This window comes from Bactrocera neohumeralis, chromosome 2 (genome assembly GCF_024586455.1).
Source record: "Bactrocera neohumeralis isolate Rockhampton chromosome 2, APGP_CSIRO_Bneo_wtdbg2-racon-allhic-juicebox.fasta_v2, whole genome shotgun sequence".
Taxonomy (NCBI): domain Eukaryota; kingdom Metazoa; phylum Arthropoda; class Insecta; order Diptera; family Tephritidae; genus Bactrocera; species Bactrocera neohumeralis.
The window spans coordinates 17,893,393-17,907,152 of NC_065919.1; the positions used below are offsets into that span (position 1 = coordinate 17,893,393).

The 13,760-nt window shown below is 39.3% G+C and overlaps 1 protein-coding gene across 3 annotated transcripts in view; it reads left to right on the forward strand.

Annotated features, from left to right (window-relative positions):
• Positions 1 to 13,760, forward strand: part of LOC126751024 (kin of IRRE-like protein 2) — a 513,287-nt gene that overhangs the window by 383,156 nt on the left and 116,371 nt on the right. For all 3 annotated transcript variants that reach the window (XM_050460920.1, XM_050460921.1, XM_050460923.1), the window contains exons 10-11: positions 3,241 to 3,404; positions 6,658 to 6,816. In XM_050460920.1, the coding sequence (XP_050316877.1) occupies positions 3,241 to 3,404; positions 6,658 to 6,816 (323 nt within the window). The remainder of the gene's footprint in view (positions 1 to 3,240; positions 3,405 to 6,657; positions 6,817 to 13,760) is intronic.

A 13,760-nucleotide genomic window follows, 5' to 3' on the forward strand; every position in this document is an offset into this window, starting at 1 on the left:
TATGTATGGTTGTGTGTGTGCTTGTTGGTTTTGCGGCTGCTAACTTTTCTTCTAACTTTATTTCTTATCACTTTTATGCTTGTTTGCGTTTTTTATGTTCTCTACCATAACTCAAACATCTACTTATGTTCAGCTTGCAGTGAACACCCGGCATGCTTAAGTGATATTTGAAATCATTTGCAGAATGAAGCTTTAAATATTATTTATTCTGTTTAAAGCAATATAAATGTTTAAAAAAAAAGTCATATTTAAAACAACCGTTATTGTAAACACAAAATATGCGTATTTTAATTAATAAAAAAACAATTCAAGAAGTGCTAACCGCACATATCATACTCCAGCAACTTGCTATGTTCAAAGCTGGGGTAATATCTTCAGGCACAAAAGGCTTGTTACTTATATGGGGTCTAGTGCAAATTTTCACTCGATTTTATTCATTCTAAGCAGAAATACTCACCGTTATCAGAGAAATAAGTGCTTCCAATTTTATTAAGATAACTCACATACTAGCCGATATATGCGGCATAAAGTCTCCCGAAAGTTCGAAAATCTTTATATGAAGTAAGTATATGAGAGCTAAAGGAAGTACTGACCCGATTCAACTCATTTTTGACACACAGACATGCCATTATCAGGAAAGGCTTATCCATTAATTCCAAGTATGTATATATCTCACACCTCTTCTTCTTCTTAAATGGCGTAGATAGACGAAATTATCTACGACTTCGTAGTTATGACTGGCAACAGTGACGAAGAAACCAAGTCACGAATGCGATGACTGTTTGTTTGATGACAGAAGATGTTTCGTCTTGCCCTCGTTAACTACCAGACCCATTTACTTCGCTGTCTTATCCATTCTTCAGAAAGGAGAACAAACTACGCGTTTGTTATGACTAATTATATCAAAGTCATCGGCTTACGCCAGTAGCTGTACACTCTTATAGAAGATTGTACTTGCTCAATCACGCTCTGCAGCTCGAATTATTTTCTCCAGCAGTAGATTGAAGAAGTCGCACGATTCAGTGTCGCCTTGTCTGAAATCTAGTTTTGTATTGAACTGCTTGGTGAGGTCTTTTTTAATCCTGACGGATCGTTCAACGTCTGATTACACAGCCGTATTAGTTTTGCGAGGGTACCAAATTAAGCAATCGCGGCAAAAAGACAGCTTCTCTTCGTGCTGACAAAAGCTTTCAAATCCACGAAGAGGTGGTGCGTGTCGATTCTCTTTACACGGGTCTTCTTCAAGATTTGGCGCATGGTGAATATCTGGTCAATTGTTGTATTTGCCAGATCCAAAGCCACACTGATAAGTTCCTATCAGTTTGTTGACGGTGGGCTTTAATCTTTCACATAGTTCACTCGATAGAACCTTATTTGCGATATTTAGGAGACTTATCTCAAAGTAGCTGGCGCAGATTGTGAGGTCTCCCTTTTTTTATATTGGGCAGATCACACTTAAGAAGCTGATGGATGCTCCTTATCAGTTCTTCGCCGCCGTATTTAATTGGCTCGGTCGGCAATCCATAGGCCCGCCGCGTTGGAACGTCGACTCCATCGTCATCGATTAGGGAATCGGGGTCACCATTTCCTGATGTTATGCTTTCACTGCCATTCAGCAGGCTGGAGAAGTATTCCCTCCTTAATTTTGGTATGCTCTGGACATCAGTCACTAGATCGCCACTGGGATTCTAAAAAAATATGCTCCGGTCTTCAAACCTTCTGTTAGTCACCGCATCTTTTTGAAGAATTTTCGAGCATTACCCCTGTCGGCCAGCTTGTCAAGCTCTTCGTACTCACGCCTCTTCAACTCTCGGTATCTATCCCATCGGACGTGTTGTGGACGATTGTAAAGTTGCTAAGTAGGCAGTCTGTTTTCTTTCCACTGCGACACGGCACTCCATATAGTAACAGCTGTTTTTTGTTTACTTTTTCCGAAAACCAATGGTTTCGTTTGCAGCTGTACGTAAGGAGCTTTAAATGCTGTCCGAAAGTTCGTTAATACCGAGTTGCTAAGTAGTGCTCTCAAACAGAAGGTGTACAAGTCGACTAGAAAACCGTTCGGCTGTCTTTTGTAATTGCAACTTCTCAACGTCGAACTTTCCCTGTGTTTTTTGACGTGCGTTTTTTGCTGCAACAAGATAGTGGTCCGAGTCGATGTGAGGACCTCGGAGCGTACGTTTGACCTCAGCACCCTTAGCGCCCTATCATACCATCTCCTGATTAATATTTAATGTCTCTGGCGTATTTTATTGTTGATTGATAATTGATAAAAGCACTTTTAGTACTTTTAAACAGTACCGTTAAATGGGGAGTATGCGGTGTTTTCATCCAATTTCATCCACACTATTGGTAGGAGTTCTTATAATATTTGTTGTAGGTGTATTTGCTTCTTGTAGTTTTATTGGAGATATGTTTATTAAACCTGTTAGAAGGTGGGACCACACCCACTTTTTAAAAAAATGTTGGCCACAGGTGGCCCTTGGTACTGCGATCCTACGTGCCAAATTACAGTTTTATATCTTAATTTAGTGCTTAGCTACGGTACTTTATACGTTTTCAGTTAATGGCATTTTGTGGGCGTGGCAGTAGTTCAATTATGCCTATTTACGACCTCGTCCTTACTTTTTTGCCAAGAAACACTTGTACGAACTTGCACTAACATATCTTAATTTTTTTTCAAATTATCGCTTGGACTGATGAACGGGCGGAAAGACGGACGGTCAGGCAGTCACAACATATTACAAGAATATAAAATATGCATGGATATTAAAAATTTTTTCACTCAAATTCCATACAATTTTAATCATACTCATATGAACCTTTATTCACTACTACATGGCAAACACATTCATTACAAAGCTCTTGAAAAATATTGCACTTCATAGCATTTCGGTGCAACAACGGTATTCTGCGAAGAATTTTTAATACTTGCTGCTTGGCTTCAGTCAATTGGCTACTCATAGCTCGTTGACTACATGTCAGCTGCTCACTACGTTGAGTTGAGGCAGCTTGCAGCCAAGTTTATTGGAAATACCGTTATGCCCCGTTTGTCAAACGCTGTAATAACCGTTTTCATGGAAAAAAAAACTATTGTGAGCCATTGTTTTTTTGTGTTTCCAAAAAATTTACATAAGTGTTTTGTATGTGTCTGTGGGAGTTTTTCGAAGAATTGTTTAAAATCGGCGCATTTTTCAAAATAAAATATTTCATTTAACCAATAGTTTTTATTTTATTTTCCAGAATTGCGCATGGCTCCAAGTTCGTGGAACGTGGCAGTGAGCCGCGTCTGGTTATTGACAATGTCACCTACGACTATCAGGGTGAATATGAATGCCGCGCCACCAATTATATCAATGGACAGGAGCGTGTTGCTGTCTCGGAACCAATTTCGCTGCAAGTTGTGGGTAAGTAAAACAAATATTTTTTTGTAAACAATATTTCAGAATATGTCCTTTTAGGACACATTTGAAATAACAAGAACTTTTTGCGAACTCAGTTCGTCCTCTTTGTGACCAGTGATTGCAGTTTAAGGAATAACAGAACTTTGGAAAATACTTGGGGTTAAATCGTTTCATGAAAAGTGGTTTGAATCTCTTACGAATCAACTCAATTTGTCTTCTAGGACCGCAAAGCGGCACTGACACGGTGACAGTGAGAAATCAGAGCACTTTCTGCAAACCTATCTACAACTGGTTAGCCAAGGTATATTAAGTTCGCCACAGTATTTCTAACACCCAGAATGAAACGTCAGAGACCTTACAAATGGTCAATTGAAAAAATAACGCACTAGAATTAAATTCATATTCTCTTTACTTAGTTAGCTTCTTCTTCTTCATTACTGGCCCAGGCACCGCTTACGCGAATATAGCCGAGTTTAAAACAACGCGCCAGTCGTTCTTTGTTTTCGCTGTTTGGGACCAATTGGAAATTCGAAGTGTAGTCAGGTCCTTTCCCACCTGGTCTTTCTAACAGAGTGGTGGCTTTCATCTATTTCCATCGGCGGATACTGCGTCGAATACTCTCAGAGTTGGAGTGTTTTCATCCATTCGAACAACATGACGTAGCCAGCGTAACCGCTGTTTCTTAATTCCCTGAACTGGTTTATCTCGTACAGCTCATCGTTCCATCGATGCTGCATATGCGCAAAGGACCACAAATCTGCCGCAAACTCGTAACGCAGATGGTACCTTCTCTACTTAGCTCGAATTATTTTCTTCAGCAGTAGATTGAAGAAATAGCATGAAAGGGAGTCGCCTGTCTGAAACCTCTTTTAGTATCGAACGGCTCGGATAGGTCATTTTCGATCCTGACGGAGCTTTTGGTATTCCTCAACGTTAGCTTACTCAGCCGAATTACTTTTGGTGGAATGCGAAATTCAGACAAAGCGGCATAAAGGCAGCTTCTTTTCGTGCAGTGAAAATCAGCTTTTAAACCAACGAAGAGGTGGTGTGTGTCGATTCTTCTTACTGTGGTCTTTTCCAAGACTTTGCGCATAGTGAATATCTGGTCAGTTGCTGATTTTCCAGGCCATTCTGATATGGTCCAAACAGTTTGTTGATGATGGGCTTTAATCTTTCACACAATACGCTCGATAGAATCTTATATGCGATGTAACGGAGGCTTATCCCACGGTGGTTGGCGGAGATTGTGATGTCTCCCTTTCATCCGCCCGTATTCTACAAAGAAGCTGGTGCATGCTCCTTATCAGCTCTTCGACCTGTATTTGAATAGGCAATGCATCGGCACCCGCAGCTTTGTTCTTCTTCAGACGGTTAATTGCTATTCGAATTCAATCATGGTCGGCAAATGGAACGTCTACGCCATCGTCATCGATTAGGAAATCGTTCACCATTTCCTGGTGTTATACTTTCATTGCCATTCAGCAGGCTGGAGAAGTGTTCCCTTTATAATTTCAGTATGCTCTGGGCATCGGTTACTAGATCATCTCTGGGGGTTCTATAAGAGTATGCTCCGGTCTTGAAACCTTTTATTTGTCGCCGCATCTTTTCATAGAATTTTGGAACTTTACACCGGTCAGCCAGCTTGTCAAGCTCTTCGTACTCACGCATTTTAGCCTCACTCTTTTTTGTCTGCAAATACGTCTCGCTTCCGTATTCAACTTACGATGTCTATCCCATACCGTTCGTGTTGTGGTTGATTGTAATGTAGTACAACCCCTTAAAGTTCACAATATCTAAATCACTATGAAGATGCTAACAAACGCCGTAAGAACTACCAACTAGTCTAACTAGTAATCTTCAGGCGCATATAAGAAAATATTGCAACGGATTTATTATGGATATCTTATCCCCGATTTCTAAGGTATGATCTTATGCTAAGAAGATAAACAAATCCTTTAAACCACTACTATGATTAATAAATAGTATGCAAGCGTAAATATAACCGTAAAAATGCATATACATATTCCGAATAAATAAGTGCGTTTCTATGTAAATGTGGCAGAAATAATCCGCTGCTGCAGCATATAATGCATAAATATGCAACGAAGTAGTACGCAACTCTGTGGTCAGTTGCAACGGCAACAGCGGCGACAACAACAACACTGTGCGCAACATCCGATAAACCGCACAACTAACAAACTCGACTTACAAGTCCAGCAAACTGAGCAGAAAATTTATCTAGTGGCAAGTTCAAATGTGAAAATGCAAGAGGAGCATTGCCAGCGCAAGCAAAACACTGCGGCGATATTGAAAAAAAAAGAATTAAAAATATGTTTGCGTTTTGTTTGAAAGTACATACGTTCTTCTGTTGTTATTTTTTTACGGTCACACTCACTAACAACCAACGTGACTTGCCACCATAGCATTTGTTGTTTGTTGCAATAATACTTGTTGTTGTTTTTGTTTGCCAGCATCAGCTCATAAATTATGTGCGTGTGGCAACATACACGTGGAGGCAGTAAATTTAAATATCTTTTGCATTTTCAATTTTTTGCCTTCATTTCTTGTAAACATCTGTCGTTTTTTCGTTCGTGTTTTTGTTGTTGTTGTTTTCGTTTTTGCGGTCACCGAGAAAGTTTTTGTGGTTGTCAGGAGTGCACAGGAAACCAATCTGCTGGCGCACTCATACATATATACCTGTATATCGGCGCTTTCATATATGTTTGTATGGTTCTATATGTATTCGTGTGTATGTGTGTGTGTATATAATTGTTGCAAGCAGCTTAAAAAGTTTTATCCGTACTACTGTGCTTTGCCGCTACTGCATTTATATGCTGACGCTGTGTTTGCTCTTGCTTATGATTTTTTAATAACTTCACTTGCATTGTGTGACCAACCAGGTTGCATGCAACATTTATTAAACTTGACGTCAAGCCATATGGCTTGTTAGCAAATATCACATGTTTTGGTCATATATTGGTAATGCTTTAAGTCGTTGTTAGTAAATAGTATTTCGGTAGACCCGTTAGAGCCGAGCAAATAAAGTTAGGTTTAGTTTAGGCTGAGGCAACACCAACTATTTGAAGGGTTGCAAATACCAATTTATTGCATTAGCATAGAAAATTACTTAGTTTTTGGTTGAATCAGTATTATGCATTGCTTCTTAATATTAAAGAAAAAAAATAAATAAAAATAATGTTTAATTTTCTTTTCTAAAACTCTTCTTAAATTAGTCATCAATTTTCTTTTCTTTTAGGTGCACCACAAGTACTACGCCCACATCCATCGATGCACACAATATCGGTAAAACGTGGCCAGCCGGCCGTTATGTCACTGGTGGTCTGTGCAGATCCACGACCACATCGAGTCTCATGGGAGTGGGGCTCATTGCGCCTGGAAGCTGGTTCAGGAATTGGTGAGTTCACAATATTTCAATCAAGAAGCAGTAGAGTGTACTTATATAAATGATCAGCGCGACGAACTGAGTCGATTTAGCCATATCCGTCTAACAGTAGTTTATCCGGGCAAGTATGCCTCAATTTTTGAAACACCGATCGGTAATTTTAACTTTGAAGTGCGGTGGCTCAGTAAGCACGTTGTTCCTCTCTGGAAGTCCCCTGATAAGATCAGGAGCGTTCCTCGTTCTTATCGGCGCATCAGTCTTCTTCGAGTACCTGGAAAAGTTTTGGAAAGAGTTATGGTGCAACGGCTTCAGCTAACGCGGGATATGTGGTCGGATGGGCAGTATGGGCTTAGGAAAGGACGCAGTATAGAGGATGCTTGGTTGGCATGTCGTTGGGAGTATATCAACAAGTATGTCCTTGGCATATTTGTTGATTTAAAGGGGGCGTTTGACTATCGAAGCTGGGATGGAGTAGTGCAACGGCTGGAGGAGCCTGGCTGTCCGGAAATCACTCTTTGCTGGAGAGGCTTTTCAAACAGAAAGGCTTCTCTAGACGGCATGAATGAGAGTGTGAAAATTGGAGTAGTTTGTGGCTGCCCGCAGGGTTCCATTTGTGGTCCATGCATTGGGAATCTTATGATGGACTCTCTGCTTGGGCAGTTCGAGCCACTCTGTAAGTGTTGTGCATATGCGGACGACCTCTTCTTCTGGTCGAAGTTCGCTCACAGTCTGGTCATCTCGTAGAGATTGTAAATACTAAGGGTTTAGGTGAGGGAGTGGACATATCGATGAAAAAATTGTGACAATGCTGCTTAAGCACAGATTGTCGTCGGTTCGTCCAACGATTGTCCGGATAAACGGGATGAGCATCAGGTATCTGACGCAAGTCAAAACCTGGAGCTAGCCATGAGTGAAAGAATGTGTTTTACACTTGGCGAATGTGAGGGAGCGACTACAGGCAACCGTAGGTAAAATACGACGCATTTCTGCTTACGTGGCATGGATCTCACAACGCATTTTTATATGAGAGGCCCCTATCTGATAGGTCGGATGGTTTTTGTGGGGCGGCGGTAGAGGACTGGGTGCATATAATTGCAGAATGCTCGATACACTCGGAAATGATGGATCTGATTGGTACAGGGATTAACTGGACTGATGGACGATTAGAAGTCAGTGGTGTGATATCCACTAGTCAGAATGCCGACCAGTTAGGGTCGTTTGCGCGTGAGTTGTTGAAACGGTGAAGACGTTTACCTGGGAATTAGGGTTAGTTTTAGTATGAGTGGTGTCTGTATGGAGCCCAACCTTGGCCATCAGTCCAGCTGTATGGAAGCTCAACTGGTAGTAGTTTCTAGGTCTGACTGGAGACTTAATTCTGGTACCACAGTGAACAGGAGTCCTCGGAGTTCGCTCCAACCTTCTCTGGACTGGCCTCTGGAGAAGTATAGTGATGGTTGTGGTTAAAACCCAAACGTGGGCAGAACTGACACTCTTCTAGTTGAATGTAAAGTTGAATTACAACCGGGTGCCGTACCCAAAGTACGGCAGAGGTTTTAGATAGCCCTCGAAACCTACTCGAAGGTCACGCTAGCCATACAAACTGACCAACCAAACTCAAATTCTTGCAACGAAAACTTTGTATATAAACTCCAAATCAAACTTATTTCGATCTTACACTGATCTTACACAGATAATAGGTTGTCAAAAAAGCCTTGCGGTATTTTCGCTAGTTGGCGCCGAAAGCGCGTAGTTCTAGTTTTATTCGTCGCATCGGGTCATGCTATACCTTTTTGGAAAGCTCATTTCACGCGCTAACACGTGTTTGATTGTTTGTCGTTTCTTTTAAGTCGTTCGTGAGTTATAGCGTCGCAAACATGGAGCAAAATAAAGAGAAAATATGGCATATTTTACAGTACTACTACAATAAAGGCAAAAATGCATCTCAAGCCGCCAATAAAATTTGTGCAGTTTATGGACCCGATACAGTTTCCATTTCCACCGCACAACGATGGTTTCAACGTTTTCGTTCTGGTGTAGAGGTGGTCGAAGATGCGCCACGCTCCGGAAGGCCTGTCGTCGAAAACTGCGATAAAATCGCTGAAATGGTCGAAAGAGACCGGCATAGTAGCAGCCGTAGCATCGGTCAAGAGCTGGGCATGAGTCATCAAAAATTCATTTCAATTTCAATAAAAAAAAAATTCAATAAAAATACCGCAAGACTTTTTTGACAACCCATTATATGTATGTATAGATTTATAAGAGCAAAAATTCATTCAGCCTCATTTTCAACTAACTATATTCTAAGACAAAGTCTTACAGCTCTTGCTATCATTCGGAATGTTCTCAATGCAAATAATCAGCAGCAAATTCTTAAAATAGCAAACCGCCTTTACACACCATTTAATATGCTTGAATTAGAGCGCCAAAATTCTGAAATCGTTTGCATGTCGAAATCCCAAAACAAAAATAGCAACACTATCACACTTACAAAACACACAAGTATGCAGCTACGAAAAACTAACTGAATAGACACACAATCAACTAAACCTAAGCTCGCCTTTTCGACTGAGACTTCAAAACCTCTTTGGCTTGCCATTTTGAAAGAACACAAACGAGGTGATATGCCATTGCCCGTCAAAAAACGGAAAGAGTTATGCAACGAGCCGGTACAACGGTCTGCTGCAGTCACTCGTACAGCTCGCTCCACGTTCCCTTGGGCAGTTGTTACAGCATTCGACAGCTGACGCATATGTACTGTGCATGAAGGCATTTCCACTGCCAGTTATTGACTGTATGCAGCTATTTGTAGGTAGCTAAAGTGCAATCAGTGTGCCCATTGGTGGCCAACATGTTAAGCCATTACCTTGCACGTGCATAACACACTTACGCTCTGTTGGCCCAGAGACATGTGTATATAATGTGAATGTCTTACGTAAATCAAGACTGGTTGTGCGCAAGCATTTTACGATTTTCTATCACGACAGCGGGCATTTTGCTCTGCCTTGCCGTTATGTTTCCTGGATTTTGGCATTGCTCCGCTTTGCCAAGGTTCTTTTTGGAAAACCCTTTCGTTTACTTTTGCTTTGTGCATTCTACTGTTTCACAACATTGTGCTCGGCACAGGCAGAATTTTGCAGCCTCTCCCTTACTCGTTATATTCATACAAATATCACGCATTGGAAAATGCAAAGCTTTTGATTTCATAATTTTTCAGCAGCAACCTGCATCCTGGTGCTGCCTGGTACGATCGTTGGCAATTGCATTGTTAAATTAAGCAACTGCAATTTTGCAAGTCATTTGGCCACTGCAAATTAGAAAATTTAGTGGTAATAGACTCAAGAACCAAAGTGCATTTAGCATACATAGGCTTAGACGTAGAAACACATTTCAGGTTAGTCAGGTGTGCGTGTACGTATGAATGCCGGTCGTTTTCCTGCCCCGTTTATGCACCTCTTCAATAAGGTTATGGCTTATTTAGCCACATTCAACATTTTTTAATGAAAGACAGCGCAACGTTTTGGCCCAACATGGTGGGAAGCCGTTGCTCGTCTATGCGTTGCCGGCTTTAGACTTTATGTCTATATTTAGTTAAGGTTCTCAAGATTTTAGTTGTGAAATTTCCACAAATGTTCATATACGTTTTTCAAATTAACTCAAAACTACTCTATTTTGGCTTTCGTATTACTCTTGTCTTAGTTTTTATGATTCAAATGTGCCCGATAAACGTCTTCATCGCTTTTAAAGATCTTTACTGAGATTTTTACTACACATTAGAATGACCCGTATCTGATGTTTCGACTGTAAGCTTTAAAGTCAATCAAATGTCGGTTAAATATTGCAACGTTACAGTTTCAAATACGCTTTTAAGCTTAATAAAACTACGGTTGAATAGAGACTACCTTTCTTTTGAATTAGTTATAGTATGAAGCTTAAGACCCACTACATTTCTCAAAACCATCTCTACTACATTTCTCATATACGAATGTACTATATATTTTATCTTTCTCTCGCGCTCTAAATCTTCATTTAAAGATGACGCTCACAATCTTCGATGCTCTAAGAATGCAAAGCTACTCGAAAAGAAATTCCTCAGGGATACGAGTTTATTGTTCTTATGAAAGTATAAAAGAAAATGCTAACTTTGTTAGAGAGGAGAGTAATCAAGCTGCTCATATTTCGGAGTTGATTGATTGATTGATAAACGAGGAATAGGTCTATTGTGTCCTCTCTTAAACTAGAAAGACTCACCCAGCCCCTGCATATCGATAAAGTCCAATATACTTGTACTTCTGGGTGCTAGCGAATGGTAGTTCTGCTAGTGATCCTTATTTGGAAACATTGATTCAAGGGCTTTTAACCTCCGTCTGCAGACTATTCTACAGCCAATTAGCAGGTGTTCTGGTGTTTCAGGCTTCGTGTCGCCAGACAAACAATTTACGCTATAAGCTGGGCCCATGTTGTGTAAGTGAAGTGCTTCTTCAGCTAGCAGTGGCCAGTGTAGAATGCGACCAGTAGTCTAAGTTTACCCCTAGGAAAGTTGAAGCCATATTTAAACTTGCTGAGGTTGTCAACCAGACTTATTGTCCTAAATGCTTATCTTATCAAAGTTCGAATCTTATCCGAAAAATATTTGCTCATAGTAGTTTGTTTTTCGAAAAAATTACCGTACATTCGAAGATTCTAGAAATGTCTGTGGCATTCACGTGCATTTTCGGTTGGTCATTGAAATAGACGCACATTACATTTGTTTGCCTTGCGTAAACAAGTGCAGTTTTCCTATTGAGAAAGTACTAAAAAAATACAAAAAAACTTTTTTCGAGCTACATTTAAAGTAATAATGAGAAAAGCTACTATTTTGAGCTTATTGGAACATAAAAAGTTGACTTTTTTCACTCCCAAGGGCTATCTAATCGAAACATCCAAACAGCCACACAGATAACTGTTGATAGATATTTAAAGGATCCAGAGGCATATGGAAAAAACTTTGAAAGAAAAAAGAAAGCCCTATCTGAACAATTAGTACGCAAAATTGTAGCTAAGATTAACGAATTAGCCGGCGTAAAAATAAGCCTTTCAACTGTGCAGCGTACAATCAGAATTGCAAAACACCTGAAGCGTTTAAAAATCAAGAAAAAGAACCCCTACATGAACTTCGCAAAGAAAAACGGCTTCGATTTGCGATAGAATACATGACGTGGACTGTTGAATCTGGCACTCGACTTATTGATTGGCGTTCATTTGTTTTTACTGATGAAAAACGTTTCAATTTGGATGCCCCTGATGGCTTTCAATACTATTCTCACGATTTGCGGAAAGATGAGTTATATTTAAGTCGCCACCACAGCCGAGAAGGTGGAGTCATGGTGTGGGGTGCCATCACGTTTTATGGAACAACTGACTTGGTTTTTATCGATCAGAAGATAAAGGGGATGATCGCTTCAAAACATTGTTGGAGTGGGTATTTCCACAATTAAGTGATATCTTTGGACCAATTCCTTGGATTTTTCAACAAGACAATGCTCCCATTCATAACCCTCGAGGAGTAAAGTCGTTTATTCTCCAGATCTTAATATAATTGAAAATGTTTGGGGCTTGCTAACACGGAAAGTGTACGATGGAGAAAAGCATTACGAAGTTAAGAAAACATTAACTGCAGCTATTAAACGTGCTTGGAGCGAGATTTCCTTGACCTACATAGATTCCTTGTAAAGAGGAAGTACTCATTACTGAAATTACTATTTTTTTATTTCTTAAAAATCATATAGTAACACGAACTAAAAATTTTAGTAAAAAAAAATATTTTTTTACAAAAAATTTAAAAGCTTATGAGCGTCTATTGTAATGACCACGAAAAAGGCACCTTTTTTGAGTAGCTTTAAGAAAATGTTTAAAAAACACAATTTTGTTAAGCTTGACTAATCATTTGAATATTGTATTTAAATTATCATGAATTTATCCATGTTTTCACATATCAATTTTTTTTCAACCCTCTTTAAAATAATATCTTACCTATTGACCAGCAGTGTATACAACTGCCTTATAAGTTCTGTGTTGCTCATACGGCATGGAGTACTGTATGAATACAGTATAATTTTAACTTCATATAACTTTTAAAGCAATGTTTTTGTGAAAAAAATTATACAGACCTTTTTTCTATAGTGCAAAGTCTTTATCAAATAACCTCTTTTCAAAGCTGTTGGCTTATTTGCTGTGGAGATGAAAAAATTGATTGCAAAATATTACAAAATTCCTTGTTATGGAAAAAGAAACATGATTTAAGTCGAGTTTACATTGAAATTAAATCGCTTATTTAGTTTGTGTAACCTGCTTTACGGCAAAAACTGAAATTTCACAAAAATAACAGACACCCTAATGTGCATATTTGCATACAAAATGAATAGCCGTAGGAGCTTGAAATATTTTTGGGCATTAATTATCGCCAGGCAGGACGTCGCAAGAAAGTTGGCATAATTAAAATTGTATACATTTGCGTACAAGGCATGTTTATCTATATGCATGCATGTATGTTCTCGCCCAAGTCGCTTGCCATAATCGCTGGACAATTATACTACACATACTATATAGTTTTGCTTTCAGTGTACAACTGAAGTTTCCAGCTGAAGGCCCATGGCAATGCAGTCATAAAGTTTAATTCATTAATATTGTTTTTATTTTTATTTGCATGCCAAAAACTTTTTAATTATCAGCTGAATGCTAGTTTTAAAAACAAAATACAAAATAGAGAAAGTGTTAATACAAAAAGGTAGGGAAAACATCCATGTGAAAACAGTGGAAAATTACAAATTGCTTGGCACAGAATTTCATACTTTTTAATAAAGTTTATTTGATATGAACTAAGCGAAAACGAGTGAAATGATAAAATGAGGCCATAAAGTGATATTTAAATTTGTAAAAAGTACAGTTTGTTGATAAGTGTATCGACCGATTGGCTGACA